This window comes from Crinia signifera, chromosome 3 (assembly GCF_055691185.1).
Source record: "Crinia signifera chromosome 3, ASM5569118v1, whole genome shotgun sequence".
Classification (NCBI taxonomy): Eukaryota; Metazoa; Chordata; class Amphibia; order Anura; family Myobatrachidae; genus Crinia; species Crinia signifera.
This window is the reverse complement of record NC_139219.1, coordinates 102,461,226-102,475,852: the sequence shown is the minus strand read 5'-3', so window position 1 is coordinate 102,475,852 and position 14,627 is coordinate 102,461,226. Positions and strand designations below refer to the sequence as shown.

Below are 14,627 nucleotides of genomic sequence, written 5' to 3'. Positions count from 1 at the left end.
ACCATAAATATGTCCACTCCCACTGCAGCTCAGCTACACATAGGTGGAGCTCAAAGTATTCAACCTCGGCTCAGTTCTATATCCCAAAGATACTTTGATGAAGAGCAAATTAGAAATGCGATCCAGTACATAGAGTTATTTGGAAATACTTATAAATGGGTGGTGGAACGCAAGCCAGAAATGTGTTCCACAGCAAATCAGTGATGTTGAGCTATGGCACCAAAGTGGAACTGCATCCCAATCGTTTTTTTTTTACAGCACATATATAATCCCAATCCTTGCTGCCAGGACGCTGTCCTAGTCAGAGGGCAGACGTGCAGCAGATCTGATCTTCGACTCCGATGTATACTGGATCGCGCATCGAATTAGATGTCATACACATGCTATTTGGCCACTGTTCACTCGATTTCTCTGAATAATCCGTTGGAATTGGGTGTAAAGCAGGCAAAATGCACTAGTGTATGGCCAGTTTAATAGAAAATTTGCTGCATTCTACTATATTCAAGCTTCTTAGAAGACCCCCTCTAACTCTCTTTTCTACCAGTTTCATGCAATTAATTTCAAATACCCTGTAATTCACTCCACATCCTTAGGCACTCTTGTGGCAATTACAAAGCATTCATATTTTTGAAGCATACAACACTTCTTTGTCTTAGTATTTCATGGAGGATGGACAGGAATGATAACACCTACCTAGCTCAAAATCAGGGTGATTGATAGACTTTCCAGAGAGTAAAGTTGATCGCCACTATTTCAGGAAGTCTCACATAAATTCAGGGAGAGTTGGCAAAATGTAGTAACGCTTATTTCAGTTATTGCAGTTGTATTATTACAGGTGTCCGGACTGATCATAGACTGACTCATGATAGACAGTCATATGGTCGACCACTAATGGTTGACAGTCAAAAGGTCGACATGGTCAAAAGGTGGACATGAAAAAGGTTGACGTGCCTTTTTTTTACTAAATTTGCAGGCGACATGTGCCGACAGGCGGTATTTCATGCCGTACCATCCACTAGGGTGTGGAGGGAGAATAAAATAGTGTGCCAAGCGCAGAGGGGCACGGAGCCCAAAGCATGGCAAGTGCAGTTAGCCATGCAAGGGGACACTGTACACTTAGACAGTGTCCATGTCCATCTATGTTGACATAGACAGCCTAAAAAAAAAAACTCATGTCGACTTTTTTCCATGTCGACCTTTTGACCATGCTGACCTTTTGACCATGTCGACCTTTAGACCCTGTCGACCTTGTTACTGTCAACTATTAATGGTCGATTATATGACTATGATGAGTCAGCCTATGATGCATACCATAACCTTAATAAAATGTTGCTGAAGTCCTATTGCATCAATAATATATTCATTCAAAGGTTCATAGGGGTGTAGAATTGAAAAATGTTGATATGTTCAGGATGTCAACATTTAACATGTCAACATTCACAACTGTGAATGTCGACAGAATGTTGACAATAGCATTTTCCCTGTAATCCATCCACTAAACCTAACTGTAATTACAGCCTAAAATGAATTCTAATCCAACCTTACCGCCAGGGCCAGTTCTAGCATTAGGGAGCTGCCTAAGGTGCTGGGATCTGGGGGCGCCACTGAGACTGTCTATCTTAAAATTAACGATACCTTTTAGGAAGAAATTCATGTTGTACTGAATGCAGGTGGTGGCTGTAAGGCACCACTTCCACACATTCACTTCAATGACTGAAAAGTGGGTATTGGTGTCAGTGTGGTATTTGGGGGGGGGGGGGGGGGGGGGGGGGGGGGGCATGTGCAGGCAGGAGGTTAAAGTTTTTCCCAGGGTGCTGGGATAACTGGATTCTAACCATAAACCGAATCTAATCCTAACATTACCAGCTGTTGGCGTTCAGATTGTTGACATTTTCTTCGTATCAGTGTGTCGACACTCTAAACATGTTGACATTTTGTATGTCAACATTCAGACCATACAGACATTCTGAATGTTGACAATATGACTGCGTATCTTTCCTAGACATTATGCCAACAAAGGAGAATGTTTTTAATGCCTTTTGACATTAATACTTATTAAATATTAAAGGGAAACAAATGCCTCTGCTAGTCTTCCACCCAGAACATTTTATCATGCATCAAAACAAGCTCAATCCCTTTCAAAACGCATTTATACCACTGTTCAAATAGAAAATGACTAGACAAATGATACACTGAAAGATATCACGGGCTGGTTAAGAGGAATCTTTTTTTTTCTTTTTTTTTTGAAAGTATAAAAAGTCTGAGCACACAGTGCAACACTTGGACCCAGTAACATGATGTAATGGACATTCCTGACATAATACTAACTATTATGGTGCCGTACAAGCACAAAAATGCTACTTGTCTTTTTTGCCTGGCTGGAACATTAGAAGAAGGTTCCAGGGATCTAATCAGCATAATAACTGACTGTATTTCACTGTCAAGGATAGATTACAGTTGACACTCCACTAAAGATCCCTAGAGCGGTACCAAATAATAATCCTATATGAGTACTCGGATCTGCGCTGTTGGCAGGAATCGTCTTACTCACACTGCTACTGCGTACAAAAACGCAGTGACAACTGAGAACCATCCCCATACATTACAATGAAATATTGCCCTTAATGCAATAGTAAAACTCAAATGAGAAATAAAGTACAATGGTGAAACATATCTTTCTTCATCACAAGATCTGCAATTAGGGGAAACACTCAGACTTGGCTATTGTTTCCACTTAGCTGACATGTTAGCAACATGTGTAATGTCACTGCGGATAACGGTGTATTTACATGATTAAATATGATGCGCTAATGATGGACCGGTTTCTGATTGGGAGGTAAAGCAAAAAAGCGTTGTATCTCGAAAAATCCATATTGCAATGCAAGGAGAGCAAATTAACGTTTTCATTTTTTTCTGTGCAGAGTAAATACTACAGTAGCTGCTTTTGCATGTAACCCAAAACTGTTTTCCAGCTTTATTTTTAGACTGAGATTGAAATTTCAGATTGGATACACCCAAATGTAAATCTCTCTGCACGTTACATCTGCCCCCCTTTTATATTGCAACATGGGTTGCCCAGGTGCCCTTTTATCCAAATCAGAATCAGACCCATGTCTGGCATGTCTAAAGCGCCATTAACACTAGGCAACCCAGCTGGGGGTGTCGGCTGATGCCAGCTCTGAAGTAAGCAAAGGCAGTGGGGAGGGTGGAGGAGCGACGGCCATGCTGCCGCTGCTGCATGGCTGTCATTAACGAGAACCTCTCTTGCCCGATCATGCTGGACGAAGGAGGGGGGCATTAACGATGCACAGGAGCACACATCGTTAACAATATTGAATGTACATACTAGAAGAAATAGTGAAAGATATCTTTCACTTTATCTTCTAGTGTGTATGGGGCTTACACACAGGGTGATTAAAGCCCCATTTCTAACAGATCTGGCCGTGACAGATCGTTCAGCACACATCGCTGTTGCATAGCTTTGTGTGGAACGATATGTGTGCGTAGCGATATGTGTGCGGAGCGATCTGTGCTTAACCGCCTGGCCAACCACAGATGCTCAGTCGCCCAATGTATAGTATATGGGAGGTTATTCTGGTTGGTGCGTAAATTTCCGAATTCTTTCGGAGCGGGCCGCATGCCACACTGTGCGGACATCGTAAGAAGAAACGCCCACCGGTCCTCCGCAATCGGACGCACATGCGCATAGCGTTGCCCACGCATGCGCAGACGGCTAAAAAACGCCATCCAAAAGAATTCGGAAATTTACGCATCGACCAGAATAAGGCCCATGGTGCATAATTCTTCCAATTATTCAGGTATATAATCTATGCTAAGAAACATTGCAGTCATTTGTGCCCATCAAAATTATTTTAATTAGGAAAAATCCTTAAATTGCATCAATGTAATCTAGCGTTACAATTTAATGGCAGATGATGCTTTTATTTATCATTTAAATAATCATTACATTAATAAACATAAGCAGCATTAGACACTTTTAAAGAGTAAACTGAATATTCTGGTGCTATATAAATAACTGTTACCAATAATAATTAGCATGTATATAATATAACATATTTCTGTGCACATTGTGCTTTATAGCGCCGAATATAACTGGAGCTACTTATTATGAAGTCATATGAATCTGTACAGATAAGACATTTCCATGTATTGCCAGCTGCTCAGAATCTGGACCAAACTGTTGTTCTGAACACCATGCACACCATCATTAATTCCATCTGAGTATTTACTCAACAGATTTCCTGGAAGAACATTACTCACAGATCTGAACATAATAACATCACATTACGCGGCCTATTGGCAGGTAGTAAATTAAGGAGGATTTTCACATATTTGACCATGTAATAATATTATCACTGTAGCTAATGAACCCTTTCTTTATGAAGTATTTTAACAATAGGAGTACACTGAAATCTGTTATTTTATTTAGTGTTCTTTTGCCACTGTTTTATGTATTATTTTTAGTCAATATTTTCTCTCTATTGCATCCGCAATGCAATACATCCTCTCACTTATCAGGTACACACCAGCGTTAATAACCCCAATATGTACTGTACCAATAAGAACTGTCCTGTACAATCACTGGGATCTGGGATCCGACTGGATGCCTCTAAGGGACTAAGCAAAAATAAGCCCATAAGCTTCTATTAGAGTGAACCACTGGGTTCCAGCTCTGGATTTATAGCATTCCAGAGCTTGGTACATGCGGGAATGAGGCCAAAACTTCAAGAATGGGATTTTTTTAGAGTTTTCACCACTCCGTATTTGGGAACATACACCGAATGCTATTAAACATTTCTACCCCTTTTACATGGTACTGTTCACTGTAGCGAAGAAGCTAATTTTGAAGCACTGGGTGTCTAAATCTGCACCTAACCTATCTGCACTTCATAAGATGCTTCTTCAGCAATTGTACTGTGATCGTAAGGCCATCTCCCTTGCTACATTCCAAGGCACCAAACATTTCCATTGTAAATGGGATTCCTACATATCCATGCTCGACCCTGAAACACGATCCAAAATATTTCAATTCTCCGATTACCAATCTTGGTCTATGCTATGATCATCAAATAGGTGTATACAGTAATCCCTATTCCTTACAATTCCCTCCCCTCCTACATAGTCGGGTCAGAACACTCAGGGGGAAATTTACAAAATTTTGGATTTGGATTCTTAATATGAATGAATACGACTGCATACGGCTGTTTCAGCCATATGCAAAGTCGTGTTCCGGAGGGGAATTAACAAAGCAGTCAAATACGACTGCTTTGTAACCCTCCGATGGCGTATCCATTTGTATTAGCGGCCGTATATACGGCTGCTAATACGAATTTGTATAGCCAGTCTGCACCGATCAGTCAGATCCATGCAGGCTGCAGAGTGTAAAAAAAAAATGGTAAAATAAATTAATTAATTAAAAAAATGGCATGGGGTCCCCCCACAGCCATAACCAGCACCAGGCTGAAAGACCCGGGCTGGTAATAAAAAATCAGGGAACCTGGCAAATAGGGGTTCCCCGATTTTTTTAAAACCAGACCCAGGATCCAGGTCCGGGGCTGGTTCCCAAAATACGGGGGACAAAATGAATAGGGGTCCCCCGTATTTTGAAAACCAGTCCCAGGCCAAACCAGCCAGCAGGGTAATGCCACAGCTGGGGGACACTTATTATATAAGGTCCCAAGGCCAAAGCATTAACCCTACTGACCAGTCAGCCTGGCCAGGGGTCCTGGGGGAGTGGGGACCACCCCCCCAATAAAGGGGTCCCCCCCTCCAGGACTTACCTGACCAGGCTGAAGCTTGGTGCTGCCCTCGATGCCCCTGGGCGGTGGGCATCGAGCTGATTGCAGTGTAAAAATAGAATAATAAACTATTGTCTTATACTGTGGAACTATGAGTCCCAGCAAGCCTCCCCCGCATGCTGGGACTTGAAGAACCACAAGTCCCCGCATGTGGGGCATTAAAGGGCCCGCTGGCACTTGTAGTTCCACAGTATGAAAAATTGTAAAATAAACACACACACTGACACATGAAAAATAAAAGTTTAATACATCCAAAGCCCACACATACTGATACTTACTTATCTTGATCCCGTCGGTAGGTCCCTGGGTCCAGGGCCCGGGCTCCTTGGTCCAGGGTCCGGTGCTGCAGAGTCCGGGGTCCGGGGCCTTGGTTCTGGGGCTGGAACGGGGTCCGGGGTCCGGACTCCAGGGCTGAAGAGTCCGGGGTCCAGGATCCGAAGAAATCCATGTGGGGAACTGTGGAAGGAAATCCTACTCACCAGGTCCTCTGGCGAAGATCCTGTCTTCTTCTCTCCGCCGTAGTTCAAGTCGTGCTTCACCGGCCGGTACCTGCTCGGAATGAGAAGAGACGCTGATGTTTCATGTTCAGCGCCTCTCCTCCGAATGATTCTATTGGCCAATAACATTTTAACTTCACAGACCCCAGAGGTTCAAAAAAGATGATTGTAAGATGGAAAGAACCAAATCTTCATCCCACAGAGCAGTGGGAGGAGGAAAATTTGTTTGCCACCGAATTACCCCCTGAAAGAAGGTTTGCAAGTCTGTCAACTGCACAAACCCTCCTAGAAAATAAAGTGGGAGGAAACTTGGACCTTAATGAGCCAAGAATCAAACTAGCAGCTAAACATGACTGCAGGTATAGGAGGAGCTGAGATGTCTTGAAAGCCAGAGAGGGAAAACCTCTACCTTTACACCAGGAAAGCAAATTTTTCCAAATATGATGATAATGACAGGACAAACCTCCATATGGGAGAAGAGCGTTGTAGAGAAGACGACTGATGGAAGACCTCTTTACAACACCGTCAAATGAAGATGCTTTAAGTATGGAAAAGAACTAAAGGTCCCTGCTGTAACTTATCTTCCTTCAGAAGAAGGGACCATGGTTCATACACTAGCAGATGGTGGAGACTGGAGTACCAAGCCCTGTGGGGACAGTCAGGAGATATCAAGAAAACCCTGAGTAACTCCCTCTTGATTCTCTGAAGAAGAGGCAACAGAGGAAACAGATAAACAAACAGACTCAAGATTAAACTGCGAGCGCAGAGGTACGCGTCCTCCGACCTATTCATACCCCCACTATCCACGTCGGCATATAGTTGATTTTATATAGTGTGGTGAGCACAGTGAGCCTGAAGCGTGGCAAGCGCAGCAAGCCCCGCGAGGGGACGCGGAATATATGTGAAGTAATCCGCGTCCCCTCGCCACTCTTCGGGGCTCGGTGGCTCGCTGCGCTCGCCACACTATATATAATCAACTCCACACCGACATGGATAGTGGGGGTATGAAAAGGTCGGAGGACTCGTACCGCTGCGCTCGCCACGCTTCGGGTTGGCGTTGATACTGGGGTGGCGTTAACAATGGGGGGGGGCATTTCACATAGTAATCACCCATCAGGGTGGGTGTACAATTAAGAATCGGGTCTGGGGGGGCATTTAACATAGGAATCGGGCATCTGGGTGCCTGTACAATTAAAAATCGGGTCCAATCGCGTCGCATCGCATTCGATGCGATTTTTTTACCCTGCAATTAAAAAATCGGGCGCCCAGATAATACACAAGTATCGGAAAAGATATGAGCCTGACCACTGTGATAGGAGGTTGAGATGAAACATCCTGGAATGCGTCGGTTGTAAATGGAAGTTTGTATAATTAAGAATCCAACCATATTGAAGGAGAACGGATTGTGTTGTCACGAACTTCTAAAGGAGTTCAGCCACTGAAGGAGTCTTTATCAAAAGGTTACCCAGATAAGGTATCCTTGTTAGTCATAATTGCTGCCCTGACCTTCGTAAACATCCTGGGCACCGTAGACAGGCCGAAGGGCAAGGCTTTGAACTGGTAAAGTTATTGCTTCAACTTGAATATCAGCTACTGCTGGTAAGGAAGGCAGATGGGAATGTGATGCTTCCTTGACATCGAGTGATACCAAGAAATTCATCCGTTTCTAACCCTGCAATGACGGATCAACGATATTCGATCTTGAATTTGTATTTTAGCAAGAAAAGATTGAGATCCTTTAATTGTAGGAAAGGACTTACAAAGCCATTCAACTTCGGTTGTAGTTGATGCAAGGGAACTGGAGTTATTACTCCTGCTAATAGCAGTCTGTAAATCCCCACCTTTTATACCGATCGTGTTGCCTAGTGGGCAAATGTTGCTGCAGCTCTGTCACCTCTGAATCCTATGAAAGTAGTTGCTACCCCCAGGAACGGCAATGGAAACAGGCCGAAGGCTGAAAGGACCAAAAGGAAGGGCTAGAAGAATGTCTATGGCAGGGACCAAAAGCAGAAATAAAGGTAGACTTACCCCCATAGCCTGGGAGATATATAAATCCAACTCTTCTAGAAGCAGGACCTTTCCTGAAAACAACAGCTTCTACCGCCTTTTTGGATTAAGAATCTGCATGCCACTGTTGTAGCCAGAGAGGCCTGTGAGCCGAAATCGCTAGCCTCGACTACCTGGGAGCCAGAGAAACCATAGACTCCTGGATGTGCTCTGCGAAAGAGATAAGATCCTCTTATCGCTATCCACTTGCAAGCCTTCAGCAAGCTGAGATGCCCACGTTTCAACAGCTTTCTTGACCTAACAAACCACCATAGTCAATCACAACAGTACACTTGCCCCTGTATAAATAGATTTCAGGTAGCTGTCATGTTTCCTATCTGAGATTTCCTTTAAAAAAAGTGGCTCCCGGCCCCGTAAGTGCTATCGGTACTTATGTATTATCTGGGCTCCCATGTTAAATGCACCCAATTTTTTCATACCCCTACTATCCAACTACGCATGGAGTTGAATTTATATAGTGTGGCGAGCGCAGCGAGCCACCGTGCCCGAAGCGTGGTGAGCGTAGCGAGCCCCGCGAGGGGACGCGGTCTCATAAGAAAAACGGGAGCCCAGATATTACATAAGTACCGTGCTATCTTTTTAGAAAAATTAGATACTGATGGGGCAACTGTGAGGGGTGTTTCACAGAGTTTTCTGTTAACTGTAGAAAACAGATAAGTCCACAACAGGTGAGATGTGACACTTGGAATCTCCTATCAGGATGCTGCCAAGCAGAAGACAGAATGTCATTTAATTCATGTGAGTCAGAAAAATCAGAAAATTTCTTCATTTTTACCCCCCCAAAAAAGAGAACATTTAGACTACTCCTTCCAATATGCCACATCTGTCAAACAGCAAAACTTAACATGAGTTTGTATCCTCCAAAAACAGTTGCCCTCAGAGGTCAGAGCAAACTCACCCACCTCCAGTAGGGGATACTCCTCCTCTAAAGCAACAAACTGCAGTACAGAGGGGAGTAATCTTTTCTTAGAAAGCTGAGGTGGTGTAATGGAAGACTTCAGGGACCATAACCTTAGATAAACTAGCTACTGACCTAACCAATGCCTGGACCCAGGCAAGCTCAGAGTCAGAGGAAGTAGACTGCCTTCCTAGAAGAGACTGCATATAACCCTAGTGAGCTGAGCTGCCCCTTCAAGCGAGCCTTGGCTCTGTACTTTCAGGAATACATGTCTCACAGAACAGGATGTTGTTAGATTGTCCCTGAGTAAAACTTTTCAGCACACTCTGTGAATGCCTTTGCCCTTGAGCCCTTTTTAGCCATAGTGGAAAAACACTGAACAATACAATATAGGACAGTGAGAGAGATTAGGCTGTAAACCAGAGAGACAGGAGAGAGGGGCAGAAAGAGAGCAACAATCACACTTGTTGCCCTTACAACAAAGTATATACTGGTGCAGCTTGCAGCCTCAATGCTGAAGAACTACCAGTGCCATTCCCAGTAGCGTTACTACACCATCAGCCTGTAACATGTGCTGCCAAAGAAAATGGCTGCCAGTGTCTCTGAGTACTGCCAGGGCCGCTGGGAGCCAGGCGGTAGTCTAGTAAGCTATCTCCACCCCCACAATGGCGCCGCTTTGGAAAGCCCATGCTGCGGACTGCTGAGGGAACCTAATGTCTGACTTAATGCCAGGCACTATACTTACGAGCTGCCTGTGCTGGCCAATGCAATCCGGCGAGGGGTTAGTGACGCGTGACACATGCAGCAGCGTCCAGGGACCTCGAGACGGTGGTTTCGTCGCCGGAGACCCCTGCGCAAACCAGAGTGGCAGAAGGGTCTCCCCGGCAGCTCTGACAACATTGACAGGCAGTGCAGCACCTGTCTGTCCTCCTCTTGCTGATAGCAGATCCATAACTAATAAAAAATGCCTCTCAGGAGGAGCCCAGAAAAAAGCAACAAGCACCTGAGGTCACTAATCTAAGGGAGTATGCAATCCCACGCTGCTATTTCCGACAGGGGAAATAGCGGCGGGTGCCTATTCAATGCTGTTTTTCCTGACAGCTTTGAAGAGGCATCTTGGTGAAAGAGCCTGACTTTAAAAGCAGTTGGGCTCATTTTGCCAAGAACGGACGTGGATTATCAAGTTTACAGACGGATCTTGACAATCCATGGCCTTTTCTCGTGGCCACACCCCTTTCCGTCAGACGCACATTGAATCCCGCCTGCCGATTATCAGTTGAGCAGGCTGAGAACGGGACAGGGTCATGGCTGTCAGGACGCACAACAGTTGTGACCCGAGATTGAATATCCCCCTAATACTGGCTTGTAGGAGGGGTATAGAGGGAAAGGAGCAGTCACACTGATTAAAATTCTCAAAATGCCAGCTCCAGTGTCCCCTACTGGATGAAATAGACAAATAAGTTAGTGACCACTATGTACTAGAGGAAGCATTCAACTTCTAACTATATCTCTCAGTCTCATAAAAAATGCAGATAAACTAATTAAATCATTAGCCCCCTACCCACCATTTATTTCTAGTATTACATATAAAGTATATCCAACCAATGCATTCCACATATACCCTAACTTACCTGTTGAAGATCTCTTTAGTTTAATCTGTTCTACTCCTATTGCAGCCACATAGCAACCAGCTGCATGTCAGGCAAGTCCCAATAAGACCACCACTGTCTATAAGGAGCAGGTGGGGCCATGCAGACAGGCAGGGAAGACAGGGGGTGTGCAGAGCACGGCCCTTGGGAGGTGATAACTGGATGCTCTACAGCAGGGGTGGCCAAACCAGTCCTCAAGATCTACCAAATGTCCACATTTTCCAAATCACCTACATGGCGAACAGCTGTGGTCATTACTAACTCTCACATTTTTAGACATGATGCATACATTCCTACTATAGATCCACAGGTTGTCTGACAAAAAAGAACTGTTGGTAGATCTTGATGACAGGTTTGGCCATCCCTGGTCTGCAGCATTACAGTTCAGGCAGCTGCAACTCCAGATCCCCTGCTGTCATCTGGAGTACATGCGAGTTCCCCAATCTCCTGTATATACAGTAGCTCAACAACAAAAGACCTAACACTGCATTTTACATGACTATCAGTGAGTTTTCAGCAACACTATGATATATTACAACTGTGGTATATTTAAAAGTGTAATACTAATGAACAGTTTCATATAATATACAAATTATTATAGGCTTACCTCATTGGAGTTGCTTAAATTAGGTGGAACCTGTGAACCAGCTCCTGATTGGCTTCCACTGGTGTCAAAAATCTAAAGAATGGTTAAAAAAAAAAAAAGCACATTATTCAGTGCATTGTCATAATCACAGTAGGCTCAGACATGGACAGTCCCCTTATTTATCTTCTATCCCTTCCTGTAAGAAAGCAGGAGAATCAGTATAGGGGTTCCTACAGTTAGCTGCAGCCCAGAGAAAACATGGTATTCTCATGCAGTCAGACACTGCTGCTCTCAGCATGGGAAAACTTCACCTGTCCATTACTAATCCTAAATGATAGTGTTTCCATGTTATTGCATAGGATTGGGCATAATCAGAAAACCGGCACTGAGAGCTGCTGTATTCTAATCATTGTTAATTAAGTTCCAGTTCAGTTAATGAGGACATGATCAGGATTCCAGACATTTTTATTTTCCTACAAGGGGAATTGACCCCTTATATCCATATGGATACTGTTATCAGTATTTCAGGGCACAGATGAAGTTGTAAACCACAACATGTGTAATTGTACATTAAAACAATGAGGTCTGCATTTTGCTACCTGAGTTATTGAAGGTCGTTTTTCTTTGCCCCTCCTTGCAAGGGTGTCCAGTCCTTTAAGGGAGGAAAATAAACTCTTCTTAATCTGCAATTTCTGAGTGAGAGAAAATGTCCGTTTGCGCAAAGCGGACTCATCCCGGGAGCAGATCTATAGAAAGTGGAGAAAGCAACCGAAAAACGTACAATCACTTGGTATTACTAGAAGCAGCCATTGTTCTAACCATCTTATGGGACATACAGTTAGAAATAGTGTATTTATATATAATAATTTACTTCTTCCATACTATTCATATTGTTACAGGAATAATGTATAGGGATGTACAACTGTCTAGCTACAGCAGCATCACCAATGAGGTTTACAACCGATCCCGGCTAAGCCACTACTGCAAGCCTCCTGCCTGCCGCCCTTTCAATGTAGAACATAAATCCAGGGGTAAATGCATACTACAGTGTACACAACCCTCGCTGGAAGTAACACAGCAAGGCAGCAGACTCTCCAAACTACCAAGTAAAGATTAGCCAGACATTGAAGCTATACTGTATAGTTTTTCACCCAATTCCACATTTTGTTGCTAGATTTTGTATTTTACTGATTGAATTTGAGAGATTGGCCCCAAATGTCCCCAATTATACCCCAATCACAGAATACAATTACTTTATATTGTTCTCAGCCACTTTATAAATCAAATGCAAATTGCAGAATTGATAAATTCAGTATGGTAGCCTTTAACTCAGGGCTGGGCAACACCAGCCCTCCAGATGTTGATGAACTACACATCCCAGCATGCCTTGCATCAGTTTCAGCATGGCCACATAGCAAAACTAATGCAAAGCATCCTGGGATGTGTAGTTCATTAACATCTGGAGGGCTGGTGTTGCCCAGCCCTGCTTTAACTGAATGATGAAGAAAAGGCAGAACTCAGAGACTGGATCGCCAGCACTTCTCACCGCTGCACATGTCCTGAGTGACTTTCACCCCAACTCTACTAATATCTGTAATTATATCAGAGGATCCTTTACTTTTTATTCAGTGGGTACATATAGCGATAACCTTACAGCAGGGTGCAATGGTTTCATTAAATTTTATTTGAAAATATATGTTCAGATGGATCTAAATGAAAGAAAATGCTGATGGATTTCGCGGGACTCCGCATCTGGTTCTGAAACCTGGTCCTGAAACCTTTTTGCAGGTTCTGGGGGTTTAGAAGTCTAGCAAGTCATCTGCATAAACTTGGATTCTCTTGTATAGCCTTGGCTATCTATAATGAACTGGCTCTCTGACTCTTGCTATGGACAGTCATGATTCTCAGACCTCAGCATCGACTTCAAATCCTCTGGACCATTATTGTAATCCTGCTCACTAATCTTAGCAATGCTTCTCGTGACTGGAATCTTTACCTCTACTGAACTTAGGAGGACTTAAGTATTCTGATTCCCATAGCGCATCAACTATAACAGTGCCCTCAATGTGTCTGTGCCTCTAATACTAATATAATATCTCTGTCTCTAATATAATACTAGAGAACATACAGTATAATGTATTATTTAACGATGCAATTAAAAAAAAATTTTTTTATAGACTGTAAATTATAGACTGCAAATAATTAAGACCTATCTTAAAAGAGATCAGGTCACCAACACACAGAGACGAAGCAGACATTTTGCCTATCAATTTGAAAGGTACCAATGAAAAAAGTGAGCCAATGCTTGGTTTGTATTCATCAGGAATGATATATTCAAGAGTTACTGCTGAATATGATAAAGCTCAAAAAATAGTATATGGAAGTGGTCCGCTAAATGTCATATTTGGTTTAGTATTATTCATATTAGAGATACAGATATGTCCTCATACATTATTGCTGCAGTTACTCCAAACAGCTATTTTCTGCACCAGGTCCTGTGCACTTCTGCTAGCGACAGGCATATGTACTTTTAGCTGGAATGTGATGCACCAGGAGACTGACATGAGGCCTTGTATTTCTGTGGGAGTGCCGTCTTATTCGCATCACATTATAACTAAGATGCATTTTTGTGCAAAAACATGCAAAACGGATTCCCAGCACTAGCAGAGTTGCACATTGACCTGGTAGGTCAGTGGCACCAGGAATCTCGCATGTATTGAGGCAAGCTGTATCAGGATACATCTGCGGTGGCCATATTGCTTAGTTCACCAGAAGTAATAACAGACAGTAACAGCAAAGCCTAGTCAGATGCCCTCACATTCTGAATGTAATGACATTTGATTTTATGTTTCCCTTATAAAATAGTCATGGCATTGTTACCATATAGGTTGCACTAAAATACCTCAGTAAATACACCTAATTCATATTAAATATTGTTATTATCTAAATACAGTGTAGGGATGGCCATCATTGCCATCGATGGTTGCCATCGATGGCAATTCTGCAACTGGCCATCGATAGTGCTAAAGTATGCGATGGATAACCATCGATATTTTTACATATCGATGGTCATCCATTGCGTTTGATTGATTGGCCTGTGGGCCACTAAAA

General features: G+C 43.3%; 1 protein-coding gene across 4 annotated transcripts in view; it reads right to left on the bottom strand.

Moving 5' to 3' along the window:
* Positions 1–14,627, bottom strand: part of TIAM2 (TIAM Rac1 associated GEF 2) — a 249,816-nt gene that overhangs the window by 77,339 nt on the left and 157,850 nt on the right. For all 4 annotated transcript variants that reach the window (XM_083176314.1, XM_083176316.1, XM_083176315.1 and 1 more), the window contains 2 exons: positions 12,116–12,262; positions 11,538–11,609 (listed from right to left, as the gene is read on the bottom strand). In XM_083176314.1, coding sequence (XP_083032440.1) covers positions 11,538–11,609; positions 12,116–12,262 — 219 coding nt within the window. The remainder of the gene's footprint in view (positions 1–11,537; positions 11,610–12,115; positions 12,263–14,627) is intronic.